The 16,751-nt window shown below is 39.0% G+C and overlaps 1 protein-coding gene across 1 annotated transcript in view; it reads right to left on the reverse strand.

The window, feature by feature from the left end:
• The window catches only part of TBCEL (tubulin folding cofactor E like), a 56,905-nt gene that overhangs the window by 36,929 nt on the left and 3,225 nt on the right, over nt 1-16,751 (reverse strand). The window contains exons 2-3 of the mRNA XM_031670400.2: nt 3,661-3,810; nt 1,875-2,014 (exon numbers count right to left, since the gene is read on the reverse strand). Of these exons, the coding sequence (XP_031526260.1) occupies nt 1,875-2,014; nt 3,661-3,793 (273 nt within the window). The 5' untranslated portion in view covers nt 3,794-3,810. The remainder of the gene's footprint in view (nt 1-1,874; nt 2,015-3,660; nt 3,811-16,751) is intronic.

Consider the following 16,751-nt stretch of genomic DNA (forward strand, 5'->3'; position numbering starts at 1 on the left):
TGACTTGTCACCCACGCAGGTCAAAAATCTCACCAGAGGCTCAGCAGCAGGACTACTGTGGGAATTGTGGAGAAGGAGGATTAACAAGGTAGTTCTTTCTTCATCTCTGCAGTGTGGACAGAGCATGCATGTCAACTAAGCATCTCAAAGGACCAAGAAGGCATAGATTGTAATTTGTTGAACAGTGAACTATAATAGTTGTTTGGACAAGAAAAACAATCAATCAATTTACATGTACAAAAAGAGATTGTTTCTTGGAACAGCCCTGTAAATCTGCACATATTAACATATGACTTAGAAATCAAGTAACTTGCATCTCGAAGAATTTTGGTAAATATCTCAATAAAAATAGGAAATATAATTGGAAGCAGAGTTACCAGATTAAACAAGACTATGAAACAGATGAATATAAGAAAAGCTAAAGAAAACTATAGGTTATAGGCAGATTTTTCTTAAAGAAAGCTGTCTTAGAATTTGTATTACATTTAATATCTGCCAAGTGCCTCAATGATTAATTTTTTCGGCAGCCCTGTCTTATGGGTGAGCAAACTGAAGCACTGAATGATTAAGTGAATTTCTTAAGATCACAGGAAAAGTTCACAAGAGCAAGTAGTCTTGATCAAACCTGAATATACAATCATTTATTCATTAGTGCATTCAGCAAACATTTGAACGCCTAGTATGCTAGGTGCTGATGATTCAAGAAAGCTTTTAATAAGCCACAGTCTGGCAGGAAAAATGTCAGGTAAATCCTTTCCTAGCACCATGATACAGGTGATGGGATGATCTAATTCTGCCTAAGTAAGAGCTGGGGAAAGTTTCACAGAGGAACAGCAACTTGGGCCAAGTCTTGGATGATACATAGGAAGTGGCTGGGTAGACAAGAAGAGAAAGAAAGCAGTAGATTCAGAATGAATAAAAGCAAGGAAGCTTTTTGTGTCACGATTTATCATGAGCTGCAAGAAAAGCATATGGTCAAAGGTGGAGATAAACCTCTAGAAACAGCATAGGGCCGTATGATGGAGAGTCACACTTAGAGAGTTCAGATCTTAGTTTGTAGGCAGTGAAAAGCCGCTAAAGGACTTCAACCAGGAGAGTTTCATAATCACATTTCATTTATTAAAAGGAGTCTGGTAACTGTGTAGAAGGTAGCTTAGAGGGAGCAGGGTAAAACTGGAGGCAGGAAAACCCATTAGGACACTTTTCCAATAGTCCAAGCAAGAAATAAGAGCCTAAATTGAGGCAGGAAATCAAGTAGGAAGAGCTATTTTTCCCTTATCCTTAAGGGTAGCTTCTATCAGGTAATGTAACAATCAGGTGGGTAATGTTGTACATAATGGTCATAATACTTTTATTTCTCTGGGCAACTTGGTTTAGAGTTACTCTGAGGTCAAAGGCATCAGTTATGTCAAATCACCAAAAAGACTTAATAACATAAGGAAAACATCTAAAATATTTGGAATAAATTTCAGTAATAAGAATAAATATTTTTATAATCTTAGTTTCAAGCTCAAGCAATTTTTATGTCAATTTATAGCAATATATGTTGAAGTAGCAGCTGAGAATAAGCTGTAAACTAGTGAAAAAGTTGAGAACTGAATGCGTGGTTAGCAGTCTAAACCGCTGTGGTCTTATTAACCTCTTGATGCCCGGAATAATGTTCCTCAGTGCTTTCTGCATTAGCAGAAAAGAAATAAGCAATAACAAAGTAAATTTAAAAATCACCGTAGAAACAGCTGAAGCAGTCAGTTATGTAAATGGAGGCATACAGACAAGACTCTCAAGTGCGAAGCAGAATTCAGCAGCATACATAACAACACAAATGATAATACAGTGAGTTACTGCTGCATTTCACCAAGACGCAGCGATATTACCTCGTGCCAGTCTTCCAGTTTGTTGTCAGAAAGATCTAGTTCCGACACGTGAGCACAGAAGGCAGCGATTTCTTTTTCGTCTCCTGCACAGGTTATTCCACAGCTGTTCAACACCAGTACACTCGGGAGGTTGAGGCGATCTGAATCACGGGGGAAACAAAACACTTCCGACGTCAGCCTAATTCTTGTGTACATACATTTAGCCGCCAGGAATCAAGACCAAACTGTGTGAGCTTACGCAAGGACCTGGAAAATACAGGATATTATGGGGCCCAGGGGTCCTGAATTCTACGGGGAGACAGCCCAATGTGACCCAGGAGGATCTCAGAAGCACTGGACCAGTACCACCAAGAAGTCCTGGAGGCTTTACCTCCCAAGCAGGACTGTTTATCTCGACTACCAGCAACAGAGCCATCATCCCTGCTGCCAAATTCTCACCTGAGCACGAGATTCACGTGATTCGTGTCTGGACTACCACCGTCTTCTTCCTGGCCTCAATTTTTTCTTTTATTAACTTAGTTCAAAAATATCATTCCAGATAGTTCTTTTCTCTGATATGTATTTTCACCTCTTTTTTTGCCTTTGAAAATTATCTCAAACCATAGATAGTCTACCTGCTAAACCACTTCTGTAGTTCCAGTTCACACCATTCAAAAAATCTTCCTCCCTTACGTGGATCCATTTAAAAATCTACATCTCTTTCTCTCATACTTATCCATCAGTCAGTCCCCTTTCATATCCATGTAGAATTTGTTGCTTGCGAAAATTAGACTTTTAAAAATATATAATTGTAATGAGAGGAAATGTTTCTCAGGCTTAAGCTATTCAATGAATTCAGTCAAACTACTGTTTGTTCAAAAATATGTGTCAGTAAAATCACACTATCTCTAATAAAAAGGATAAATATTAGAATTCAATCACTTTTTTCCTATTTGGTATAAAATGAAGGCTCACAAAAGTACTATTTTATTAATGGAGGCCTCAAATAATATGATTTTTCAACTTAGTACTTTTCAATTCCTCCAAATGGGAACGCATCATGAAAAAAAAAATGACCAAGGAAGAAGTCTACTTCTTTCTGCCTTCCAGTTTATATGGAGTGATAAGATAACTGTATTGAGAGATAACAAACACTCAGTAACCTTTGGGCACAGGAACTAAAGCACTGTTCAATATTAATCTCCCATAATTACAAAGAACTACTTTCAAGATCAGTTAATTGCAACACTAAGCTAAACTGCAAACATAAGACACATCTTACACTTATCTAGCTGTAGATCTTTGCTCACATCATAATCCACCTCCTAGAATGTCTTCATCTCCTCTCTAACCAAATTCTACATTCTTGAAGGGTTAATTCAAGTCTTATAGCTTTGAACCCTTTCTTGATCAAACTAATTAACTCTCTTTGGCTCAACATAAACTACCTTGTGTTATTATATTATTTACAAAGATATGTGTCTTTGTAAATGTGAATATCTTGTAATCCAATAGGCTGTAAGGTTATTGAGAACACTGGTCAATCTTTTACTATTTTACATCCTCCAAGTTCCTTGAAATATTATTACTCAAATATTGCTCCTGCCCTGTGAATACAACTAAAATGTCTTTTGACCGATCCAGAGGGAAAGAAGTCCTTTCAGGTTTTTCAAAAAACTGATTTCACAGCAAGGGAGAAAGACCCATAATTCAAAAGAAAGGAAATCATTTGCAAATAAGACAACATTCTGGTTTAATGTCCTAAGTAAGCTCCAGTAAATAAATGTTTTAGTCCCATCTTTCTTACCTTTCATAGGAGAGCCCTGAGGTGTGGCTGGGACATGGACTCCCATCCCAGGACCACGGCGGTAAGGGAAGTTTTCAGGACTATATTTTTCACATAATACTTGCATAAAACTCCTTCCACTAGGTTGATCCATTGTCCTTTCCTAAAATTCTACAAGAAACCAAGAAATCATCAAAATTACTTATTTACTCATACAATAAATATTTACTGAGAATCAATTATTTACAAGGTACTAAGCTAGGCATAGCAGACATGTAAGACATGGTCACTGCCCCCAGGAACTGCCACTGTGGTGATAACTTATGGTTTAGGGAAGCTACATCTGTAGACAGATGGTAGCAACACAGTCCAGCGTAACTGCAACAGACATGAAAAGTGCAACAAGATTTGGAAGAGCACGCAATCATTCCCAGCTAAGGGTACCAGGAAGACTTTTGGCTGATGTATAGGGTTCATGTGGTTACAGCAGAAAGGACTGAAAAAGGAACGTACAGATTAAACATCAGACTAAAGAGTTTGGATGAATTCTCTTACATTTGTCTTTTAAACTCCTCTCCTTTTCTTCCATAGAAAAAGACTTTGTAACTGTATACATGGCCACTTCTATTTAAGAATGAGTATATAAGTTCTAGTTGATGGGATTAAAAGTAAGAAATTCCATGGCAACTTCTGGGAATCATCCTTAAAAGGTAGCCAGAGTTTGCCCTTTGCCCTCCTGCTTTGTCTCCTCCTCAGTTCTACTGCCTAGAAAACAGATGCCACCCTACACCATGAGCCCAAGGAACACATCCTAAGGAAGGCAGAGCAAAGAACTGAAGAGGATCTAGGTCCCTAAGGATTTCATTGAACTGAACTGCTATCCTGGTGCTAGGCTGCATAGCCCTAGAAATTTCAGTGCAAGAGAAACAACCTGTTTTATTTAAGCCACTGTTTTTTGGGTTTTTGTTTGTTCGTTCGTTTGTTTTTTCAGTTTTTCAGTTACCTACAAATGGACCTAATCCTAACTAACACAGAATGTCACTTCTTTTGGTTTTGGGTTTTGGGAGAGTCTTAACCTCAGCTAAAGGTCCAAATATACAGTAATTCCAGCACCCTCTTAGTCCTCATGCATAGGTTAAAACAGGTAATATTAAACAACATGCTAACTTCTGCTGACCCATAATCTTGAAGGACTGGACTTTGACCTGTATTAAATATAAATCAAAATGTAGGCAACTAATTGTCCTCTATAGTTTCAACTATTAGATATCCAGCTTCCTACTAAAATAATCAGAAAAAGGAAGGAGGATAAAGAGAACTCAAAGAAGAAGGGACATCATTAAAAAGGTAGAGCAGTGAGAATGCACAGTGGTACCTACGAGTACCCACAAGAGATCTACTAGCAGACAGCGTCAGGAGTATCTAAACCGGAACCTCAGAGGGGATCTTGTACGCTACATTAAGAGGCGGAACTTCATTCTGTAGGAAACAGGAGGAAACTTACAGGTTTTGAGGAAGGGAATACAACAATCAAATTTTTTGGAAGACATCCTGGCAATTAAGTAGCTGATTAACTTGAGGGAAACAAGACTGATGGCAGGGAGCAGAGTTATATGTCACAAAAATACAGGGGAGAGATGATGAGGGCTCAAAGTGATACAGTGGTTAGCACAAGAAAGCAAGCAGTGGCAGATTCAAGGTCAATTTAGAAAGCAAGCTTTTATAGGGGTTATGGGGAAGCTGGAGTCAAGGCTGACCCCCAGCTTTCTATACAGGTGACTAAGTAACTGGTGATACTGTTAAGTAAAAAGAAAACTTGGAGAGACCCAGTTTTAAGAAAGAAAATGATGAATTCTATTTTATATGTGTTCCATCTGAGGCATCTTTAAACTCAGTCCATTTTCTAGATTACCAGGACCATGTTTACTATACTTTGTGAAATCAGTTCACAAATGTCTAGAGCACAAGAGCAGATACTCACTGTGCATATGTCCAAACGTCTTATCTGTAGAGTTTACCAAAGTTTAGACTAAGGAATACATTTCATAATGAGTATGAACAAGTCACCTTGAAAATACAGGGCTGCCCTCTGTCAGGACGGTCATTTGTGGGCTTAAGGATAGAGCCTGTTCTGGTACAAGACAGTTCGTTCTTTCTACCCACACAGAGTGCTAAGTGTACGCTGCTGTCCCCTAACCCAGCATCGACTGTGGCAAAACTGAAGTGCGTGCATCTAGGACTCCAGGAACCTCTGGGTGGAAAGGCTCTTTTTCAGTGTAAACTCATCACAACAGCAGACACACAGAGTAGGTGCTACGCCAATAGTGACAGGCGCCAAAGACCTGTCTCAAGCAGAATGCCAACGGAATTTTCAGAAATGTTTAACAAAAAGTCAAAGAAATTACACTGCTATCTTCCATACAACTGGCAGTTCGAAAGAATAAAAAGTGTGCGGGAGGGTGCTCAACTGTCAGCGTCAAAACAATAGTCACTGAGTTTAACTCGCATCTTTTAACTGGAAGCTGCAGAATCACTTAAACTCAAACCTCTTCCATTCAAGGGCAGTAATCTTGTACACCGTTTAAATACAGGCAGAGTGTGGAATTAAAGAAACCTCAGCTAAAATTGGAGTCTGGACAGGACTATGGACAGGCCCCTGCTGCACAACACAATTACTCTCACAGCAAGAGCTGCAGGCCTACAGCAGGAAGATGCTGCCTACTTTACCATCCAGTAGGGAGAAGAACACTCCCCTCTGCCCAGCAACAGCCCAACCAGTCAGAGACTGGAGCAACCCAACCTACCTCCCTACTTTGGACTTGAGCTTCTGCCAGTGGACTCTGGTTATGACACACCTTCTCAAGTCCCGGCCTTTTCCCTATAAAAGCAAGGTCCCTTTCCCTGTTCTCTGGATTCACCTACTGGTCTGCCATCGTTTGCATATCTCAAACTGAAATCCTCTGGCTATTCCAGAATAAACTGGCTTTTGCTGGTTAAATAACTGGCTATTATATTAAAACTGATACAAGGGATGGTAAAGTTAGACACACGCAAATTAAAGTGCTAGGAAGCAAGCAATCGTGGAGACTTAAAGTTATTCCTCATGGCTCTATGCTTTAACAATTCTTCCAGATAGTCTGGGTTTTTTTTTAATTTTTCTTTTTTTTTTTTCCCTTAGGACTTAAAAGCAATGCCAGACGCCTTCACTGGTCATTTTCCAGGATACTCTATCGGAACAGCTTTCCAGGAATGTAGATAGCGTACACAGTAATACATGGGTTTTGAATTAGAACATTAAGATTGCAAAATGGATCAGTAACATAAATCTACTCAAAATCTGTCTGGGCAGTTGGAGCAGGAACAGTAGGTGGGAAAGGAAAACTGAAAACCAAACAGACTGAAAAATGAGGAAATACAGGATGGAAAAAGATCTTTAACTGGAGCCTTTTAAAAGGTTTTCTGGGGTCGGTGGGGTAATCATCTATGACTTTCTGGAAAGAACAGGCGTCAGATCACATCTGACCACCTCTACAGCTGGCGGAGTCCTAACGCATTTGTAAAAGTGTCCTGAATTGTCTTTAAAGCCAGGGAGCCAGGAACCTGGGGTGATGCTGACTGGTTCTATTAGCAAGTCGTGCGGTGTGCCTGCGAAAATCGCAACTCCTTTGTGCCTCAAATCCTGACTACAACACGCGCTTATAAAGTGGTTGGTGGGAGTGCAAGCTGGAGGATGAGGTGCTCAGCACACCTTTGCCAAATAGATGAATAACAGAACAAAACATCTAGTCACCTAAGTATCCTCAATTGCTATCAAGCAACTTGTACTTTATGTTCCCAAAGGCCAGGTCAAAATTAGTATGAAACTCAGCACAACCGGAAACAACAGAAAACAGGCCATGTCTGGCCACTAAGAGTGGAAGATACGCGAGACACAGCCTTATGCTGGTATGTAAGGTCATACTTACTTCACAAAAAAACTTTATGATAGAGAACCACACACTTCATAAAGGGTGACTACCCCAAGCCTCACTCACACATTCTAAAAAATAAAAATACTACTCCACAGAGTCCCCAAATACACATTTTAAATCTTATAAAGAGTAAATTAATCTGACTATACAGGCACAGACTACCTCCAGGAGGATAAAACCGAAGTTAGTAAAGCTAACACCTGTGGCTGACGCCAAAGAAAGGAAACGAGGAATGCGGGTGAAAAGGAGATTTCCTTTTCAGTGTTCACCCATGCGCACCACCCAAGCTCACCTGATGCATACATCATCCTTCTTCCCCCACACATTACCTTTTCAAAAAATGAAACATTTTAAGGGATATAATGATCTAATAATCTGTCAAAGTGTTTTTTGAGTCCTCATTATTATTGTCTGTTCAAAAAAAAATTCCAAATTGGAGCATGTGGAATACATAACAGTAATAGTAATTTTAAAAGGAACTGGGGAGTGAGGAAGAAAAGAGATATAAAATGGGCGGCCAAACAAGAATAGACACTTAAGTAAAAGAGCACTGGGAGAAAAAAAAAAAGCAGAATAAAACACACTTGAACCTCAGACCAAAACTACGATTAGAATGTGGTGGGGGGGAAATGAAGAGGGTCGGAGGGCCAGGCTATGGGATTTTATTAGTCCTCACGTGGCTCTAACATGCGCAAAGCAAAAGCTCCACCAGGAAGTGTACAGAGAGGCTGGAAGAATGCCCTCAGGCCTGCGGTGTAGCTTCCTTTGCAGCCAAGTTAACCGTGTTCAGAAAACTCACCCAAAGATTTCACCCAAATGACCCAAATGGTATCCGAACTCTCGTGACTCTGGAACCACTGCAGCTCCAGGAGGCAGAGGTTACAAAGCCATAAGCCTAAGGGCACCTGGGAGCTTCAGGCCTCCCAGTCACCTCCCACCGCAGTGGGAAGCCCATCCTGCAGGATTCAAATTCCCGGAATAATAAATAGCTGGAAACTGATTGACAGTTCTAAAACATAAACTGCAGTAATTCAAAACATGTATCAACGTAGGATGAGGCTGAACACGCAGGAAGAGCCTGCACAGCACAGACACAATGCAGAAGAGACAAGCACTCCCAGTTTTCAGTCATCTGACCTGGACCCACTGACACACAACGGACCGATCTTATCCACGCATCAGAGGACACAGAAAACGGCTCTCTAAACGCTACCTGCTGGTATTTTGCTACCATATATGTGACAATAAAACTTAGATTAAACATTCTGCCCAGAGGTGCCACAGTTTCACCTTTGGGCTCCTTTGGTCAGATGACATTTCATTCCAGGCATTTTTCTCCTGTCAGGTGCTATGTCCTTTACTAGACCATCTGAGAATAAGAATCTCTTTACCACTTGTTTAATAAAAATAGAGACAACAGATATATTTCGTTTTCGCTGCTATCACTTTTTGCACCTTATCAAAGTGGTTCCAATTAGGCTTATTTGCCCATTCATTTATTCATAAAATGTTTGCCCTCACAAAGCTGACAGTCTCATGCAGTTCCATTCAACAGAAATGAACCAGACAACGGATCTATGCCAACCAAGCACTGTGCTAAATACTAAAGAAAGTGAGAATGAATAAAATCCAAACGCTGCCCTCGGTGCATCCACAACCTAGAGGGAAACACACAGAGATAACGTATCTGAAATAAGCCACCCAGAAATAATGGATTCAAACACAAGACATGATTAACCTGTGGAAGTCTGACCAAGGAAGCAGGAGGTAAATCCTGAGCAATTTTGAAAGATGACAAAGAACAGGGTGGAAAAGAGCATTCCAGGCACAGGAAATAATAGAACATAAACTGGCACAAGAGACATTTTTAACTGCTATTACTACAACATAAAATATGTGTGGGGGGAACTAGGGAGGCAGCAGATTCGACCGAGGTGGTCAGCTCATGATTGGCCTTGCTTTGGTTTGACTTTATCCTCGAGAGATTAAAGAAAGAAATTTTTTGATAGATCACTGTGAATATAGTGCAAGGATGGGAGTTACCGATCTTTATGTAGAATATCAAGAGGACAAAAATGATGAGAATTTTAAAATCCCTAAAGGACTGGGCAATTAGGAGTTTGCTCACCTTAATGGAAGCACTTTCAAAACATAGCATAGGGAGTTAAGGAAATAAATAATGAAGACAAGTAAGTACAGACCATGCCTTTGAGAAGCTTAGGTGAAAACAGAAGAGATGGGACAACTGATGAAGAAAAATCAAGTGTTCAGAGGGAGAGCTATTATATTTTCTTTTTTAAGAAGAACAAAAAATGGAATGTATAGGCTGCATTTGTGGGGAAAGGGGTGTGGAAGAGGTCAACAATAACCAACGAAGCAAATCTAAGGGGGAAAATCTCCTGAATAGTTCAAAGAATCTCTCAGGATTACTAGCTTTCTCAATTTTTACAAGTTTTTTTTTTTTAATATCCATTTAACTTTTGCTTTGTGGACTCCTAACCTCATCACCAAAAAGCTTTATTTTTTGAAAGATTCCCGTTATCCCCAAGCCCTGCCAGATTCTAGGACATTTTAGGTAGCTGGGACTTCAGTTTGTTGTTTTGTTTCCTCCATCTTTCTGCTTTCTAATCACTTCTGATTGTGCACATCAAACATATTTTTATAAAATATGAAAAGCAGGTATATTAATAAACTCAGATCAGAGTAGATATGAACAAAAATACTTCACAGCTACCACTGAAATACCAGTTATGTCTACCTCCCCACAGGGATTCCAAAAATAAGAGATCACATGATAGAGCAATGCATCAGTAGCAAAGTGAGAAATACTTGCTCCCTAGCACAAGCTAAGTTCTTCTGGAAAAACTGCAGCCACAGTAGATTTAATACTGAATACACAATTTGGGTATTCATACCACACTATGTATTTCATATATAAGAGTTAATAATTTATTCCATGCTTCAGCACAATTGGCACAGTTTAGCAACTAAAGATGAATATGTGTGCATTGTGGGTAAGAATGTAAAATGTTGTAGCTGCTGTAGAAAACAGTATGACAGTTCCTCACAAACTTAAACGTAAAATTACCATATGATCCAGCAACCCTACTTCTGGGTATATGCCAAAAGAACTGAAAGAAGGGACTTGAATAGATATTTGTACACCAATATTTATAGCAGCATTATTCACCAAATAGTAACCAAAGGGTGGAAACGGTCCAAACATCTATGGGTGGATGAATGGATAAGCAAAATGTAGTACATACACACAATGGAATATTATTCAGCTTTGAAAAGGAAGGCAATTTTGACACATGCTACAAAATGGATGAACCTTGAAGATACAATGCTAAGTGAAATAAACCAAACACAAAAGGACAAATACTATGATTCCACTCATGTGAGGTATCTAGAGTAGTCACATTCACAGAGACAGAAAGCAGAATGATGGTTGTCAGGATCTGGGAAAATGGGGAATGAGGAGTTACTGATTAACGGGTACAGAGTTTCAGTTTGGGAACAGCAGAACGTTCTGGAGATGGATGGTGGTGATCGGTGTACAATGTGAATGTACTTAATGTCACTGATCTGTATACTTCAAAACGGTTAGAATGGTACCTTTTATGTTATATATATCTTACCACAATAAAAACTACTTCAAAAATTAGAGAATAAATAAAACATATGTTATGTTGGGAAAAAAAAGATGAATATAGGTCAAGTCCAAATTGGTTCTTACTCTCTCAGCACACTTGTCAAATTAATGCCAACAATTCACTTAAGGATCTTAAATAGTGAAAGGGATAAATCAGCCAAGTCTCAGTAAATGCATTTTGTGAGGGATCTGATTTATGATGTATACAATCTTGTCTTTTTCTTGGACTCCTTTACTGACGTTCACTTGGGGAAAAAAATGTCACTAATGGATGAGGGATTAATAGAGTTAACATTTAAATTACAATCTCCAAAGGGACTTGCCTTTATAAAGCATATGCTGTAAGTTACTAACAGTACCTGTGAGAAAACATGATCCTCATATAAGTCACAATAATAAGGGTTTAATAATCTAGACTTGTTTCCAACATTTTAAGAGTCACAATTCTTTCCTAAAACTCTTAACTCATTTGCCTATGAACTAAATAACAATACCATGATTATAAATATAATAAAAAATATTCTCAAAAATTCATTGCAATAATGGCAACTGTCAATTAGCACTTAGTATTTGAGAGATGCACTGCATCAAATCATTCTTTTAAAATAAAATGTTATAAATATAAAGTAAGTGTAAGAGGGAAGGGAAAGTGCTAAAGTTAATGGTTTCCTGAAAAACCGTCTACCCAGACTTCATGATACAGTCAAGCCTCCTAATTAGCAAATTCCTTATTTGCAAATTCACCTACTCACTCAAATTAACTTGTAACCCCAAAATCAATACTTCAGCATTTTCAATCATTTGCAGGTACTCACAGAGCAACAAAAAATGTGAGTTACCCAACAGACATGCACATTTACAGCTGAGATAGAACAAGGCGTCCCTCTGCCTTGTTTCAGTTCTCATACTGTAAAAAAGTGTCCCTGTCGCCAACTGTTTGGTGCTAGGTTTTCCAAATTTCTGTGCTTTTTCATTGATTTCACTATTGAAAAAGCTCCCCTCCCCAATGTAATGCTGTGTCCCTTAGCACAGGAAGGTTGTGATGTGCCTTATAGAGAAAACAAGTGTTAGAAAAGATTTAGTTAGGCATGAACTTTGGTGTTTTTCACTATGAAGCAATAACATATATTGAGTAAGATGTCCTTAAACAGAAGCACTTATAAAACAAGGTTATGTACTGATTGATCACTTGATGAAAATGTGAACCGAGACCAGCAAAACCCTAACCCTATATTTCCCCTGGGAGCAATGGTTCCCTATTCACTATTCAAGGCAACTTTACATTGAGTACCATGAATAACAAGAATTGCCTGCAATTTGTTAACGAAAACTCTGGAGGAAAAAAATAGATCGATGGAATTGAAAAGAGAGCCCAGAAAACAGGGCCATGTAAACACAGTGGGGAGTGGCACAGAGAGCAGCAGTTTAAACTATGCAATAACTGGTCGCGGGACAAGTGAATACAAATCTGGGGAAAATGAAAGGGAATCCTCACCTCACAACATGGAAAAACTCAGCTCCAAATAAAACATGGAAAGCAAACTTTACCTCGATGAGAAGAAAATAGTTTTTTTTTTTTTAATAGGAAAAGAGCTCTAAGATTTTGATTTGGGGAACTATTTCACAAGCAAAACACAAAAAGAACCCATAAAGGAAAAGTAAAATGAAAACCTTTTGGTCATCAAAAGGCATTAAGCATGTAAAAAGACAAGTAAGAAATTGGAAAAGGATACTTGCAACACATGTAACTAATATGGAGAACTAAAAACAGCCAGAAAAAGGCAAACAACCCAACAGGAAATTGGACAAAAGACACGAACAGGTATTTAACAGAAGATACAATCTGAATGACTGATAAACATATGTAAAAGATGTTCAATAATGTTCAGAAACAGAAATTAAACTCTCAATAAACTACCATTTTATATAAATTAGCAAAACTTAAAAACTGTGACAATACGAAGTGATGGAGGACATGTGGAAGAACAGGAACTCCTGTGTTGTTGGTGAGACCTCGGAAAACAGTTCACCACTGTCTAGTGAAGCTGAAGATACACATCCCCCGCGACACAGCAGTTCTGCCTCTCAGGGTGAACTCTGCGGGCACTTGGGATGTACACCAGGAGAAAAGTACAAGAACGTCCACAACAACAGTACTGTCTGAAATTATAAAAACCCTGGTGGAAAAAAATGCCTTTACATCCAAGAATAGGCAATTGGATAAACGGTACTGTATTCATAAAATGAGATGCTGACACAGCAATGGAAATTAACCATCAATTGTTCCCTATGACTGCTTCCTGACAACATGAACGACTTTCAAAAGCAATGTTAAATGGATAAAATAACTAATTATAAGAATACACACAGTGCAATCCTACTTAAACAAAATTCAAAAACATAGAAAATTAGTCATCGTATTGTTTAGGGTTACATACATAGGTGACAACTGTAAAGAAAAGTTAGAAAATGATAAACACAAAATTCAGAATTGTGGTATCCTTGGAGGGTATATAATCAGAGAAACACAGGAGGCAAAAACAGAACTCAACTCCCTCAAGCCTGCTCCTCCTCCACCAGTCCCCACCTCCAGAATTTTATTTAATTTCTCTCTTCCTCTCAGACCCCCTGTATGTAACCAACCTCTAAAACACCCAATTCTGCCCAGTTCTTTCCATCTCCTTTACTTTACTCTGGCTTAAGTTTCCATTGACCTCTTACTAGGACTGGGGCAACAGCTTCCTCCCTGGTCTCTCATGACCATAGGATTCATTCTCCAAATGATTTTTTCAAAATTTAAGTCATGTCCTTTAAACTCTCCAAAGGCTTCCCTTCACACTCAGAATCAAATCCAATCTTTGTCATGTCCTCAGGGCTTCATCTTATCTGTTCTGTGCTTACCTCTCTAACCTCACCTCCTCCCACCCTCTTCCTCACCCACTAGGTTTCAGCTAGCATGGCTTTCTACTTCTCACACCTTCCAAGCTGATTTCCCCTCTTAAGGCATTCACAGGAATGCCCTTTTGCTGCCTCCTGGCTTAGCTGGCTTCATCTCAGCATTAAAGCCTCAAATAAATTTAAACACCAATGTTACCTTCTCAGTGAAGCTGCCTCTGACCACCCCGTTAAAAATGGCCCCAGTGCTACCAGCAATTACTTCTCACTTTGCCTTCGTTCATTATTTACAGCATTTATCACCATCTGTTAGTTTAGTGATAAATTCCACCAGAACCAAAGTCCCACAAAAGCAGGGACCTGTCAGTCACGCTCAGTGTTACACGGAGCGGTGTCTGGTGCATGGCAACAAATATTTGTTGGATGAGTAAAAAAGTGAATTTTACTTTGAATAAACATGAAGTAGTATGTTCTGGCAAGGAAATCAAGAACACCTGTGAAAAGTATGACAGATGGAAAGACATTCTGAAAATCACTGGAAAAGCATTAACCTAGAATTTTAGTTTAATCCCTTTCTCAAAAGTACTAGTAATTATCACATTCCTAAGGACCATTAATGAATAATTATTACATTGATTACATATTAATAACTGTGTGACACAGCCACATAGTCCGGAGTTTTGGAAGTGTGTCATCTGTTTCAATCTCCTGTTTGACCTGAGTTATGAATTATGAATTATAATATTAATTATGAATCTGTGTTGAAATCTGAGCAAGGTGTTTACCTCTCCATGCCTGCTTCCTCATGAAATGAAAATGAAACAATTAATAGCTATTTCACACAGTCACTGTGAAGTTTAAAAAATAAAAAAAAAGTTTTGAAAGCATCTAGTTGTGCCTGGCCTATAGTAAGTGGTCAATAAATTATGGTTATTATTATGAAAGCTGAGAGCAGGAAAGTCCAGACAAGTGGGAGAGCTTGAGTCAAATTATTTAACTGCCAAGCACCTTCTGCCTCTAGCAGAGGTGGACTAATTATATACAAAGCACTGGGAACATCTGCCAGGATTAATTCCTTTTCCCTCCAAAAAGAAGACCAACGTACACGAAGGTAACACCTAAGCATGCACAGAGCGTTTTGAGAACATCAGGGAGTGACTTCTCCGGGTCAGCCACAAACAAACCTGAGTCTTAAACGAGAGCCAAAGGAATCCCCTAGATGAAAAATTAGGGGGAAAGACACAAATAAATGAAAGTGGGAAATGCAGAGCGGCTGGTGTGGAGTGTGAGGGGGGAGGGCGAGAAGGAGGATGAGCTGGCAGGGCCAGAAGGTAAGGGGCTAAGGTCCTCTGTTTAAAAGTTTGCACTTTATTCTTCAGGAGGATGAAGGGGTAACAAAATCTAACATGCTAATTTGATACCAATCCTCTAAAGAACACAAAATACCTTTATGACTTTGAATACCATATAGACCCACCATCTGTTACATCTAAAATGGAAAATACATTTTAAGCCTGAATTCTTAACATGACCAATTTGCTTATTAACAATGACTGATATGGAACCTCTTCTCAAGTTTCATTACTTCGATAACCCTTGTCATGCTGATCATCATGAGTTCCCTATGTGCCTTGTTGTTTCATATATTATCATTCAATTCTCACAACACTTTTATAAGAGGTACTACTGTTAACCCCATTTTACAGACTAGAAAAGTAAAGCAAAGAGAGGATATAGTCAGATTGCTAGTGAGTGAGAGGGTTCAAATCTAGGCTGTTGGACTCCAAAGCCCTAAAATTAAACCAATCTGCTGAGCTGATACTGTTCAGTTCATTTGCTCAAAAACTGTTATGTGCACTACTGTAAAGCATCGTGCAGGTCAGCAATTCGCAAATTTTACTGTATATCAGAAGAATCACTGAGGCAGATTCCAAGACTCTTGATTCAGTAAGCCTAGGGTGGAATTTCAAGAGGTCTGCAATTTTAACCATAAGTTCAATCACTTCCGACTCACTTGGTCCCTGAACTATACTCTGATGAACCCTACGCTAGGTATCCTAGAGATGTGAAGGTATTTGAGCCTCCTGTCTCCATGACTTTACAACCTAAAAGGGGTAAAAAAGAAAAAAAAAAAAAAAACAAGACACACAAACAATACATACAAAGCCATACAGGAAAAGCGGTATAGACAACACAGACAAGAAAGACTTCAAGGAAGAGGGGTCATCTGTAAATGAAATGAAGATGAGTAGGATTTCATGAAGAAAGGAACCCATTTCCCACAGACTTTCAGGAATAATGTTACATACAAAGGAAGGAATGAGTAGACGGCTTGGCAGGAACAGAGGATCTGCCTTTAGGAATGGAACAATAACGTTAGTAAAAAGGGGCTGTAGAATGTCCACAATGTCAACCTGAACACTGCGGGCTTTATTCTCTGCTGGCACTGGGAAACTGCTCCTGGCTTCTGAGGAGGGAAATGATAAATTACAGCAATATCCTTTGGAAGAGGACTCTGATGAAGCTATGCAAGATCGAGTGTATGGAGAGTCACAATGGGCATAGCTAGGCTGTTAGCATTCTAATCTCTA

This window comes from Vicugna pacos, chromosome 33, assembly GCF_048564905.1.
Source record: "Vicugna pacos chromosome 33, VicPac4, whole genome shotgun sequence".
Lineage (NCBI taxonomy): Eukaryota > Metazoa > Chordata > Mammalia > Artiodactyla > Camelidae > Vicugna > Vicugna pacos.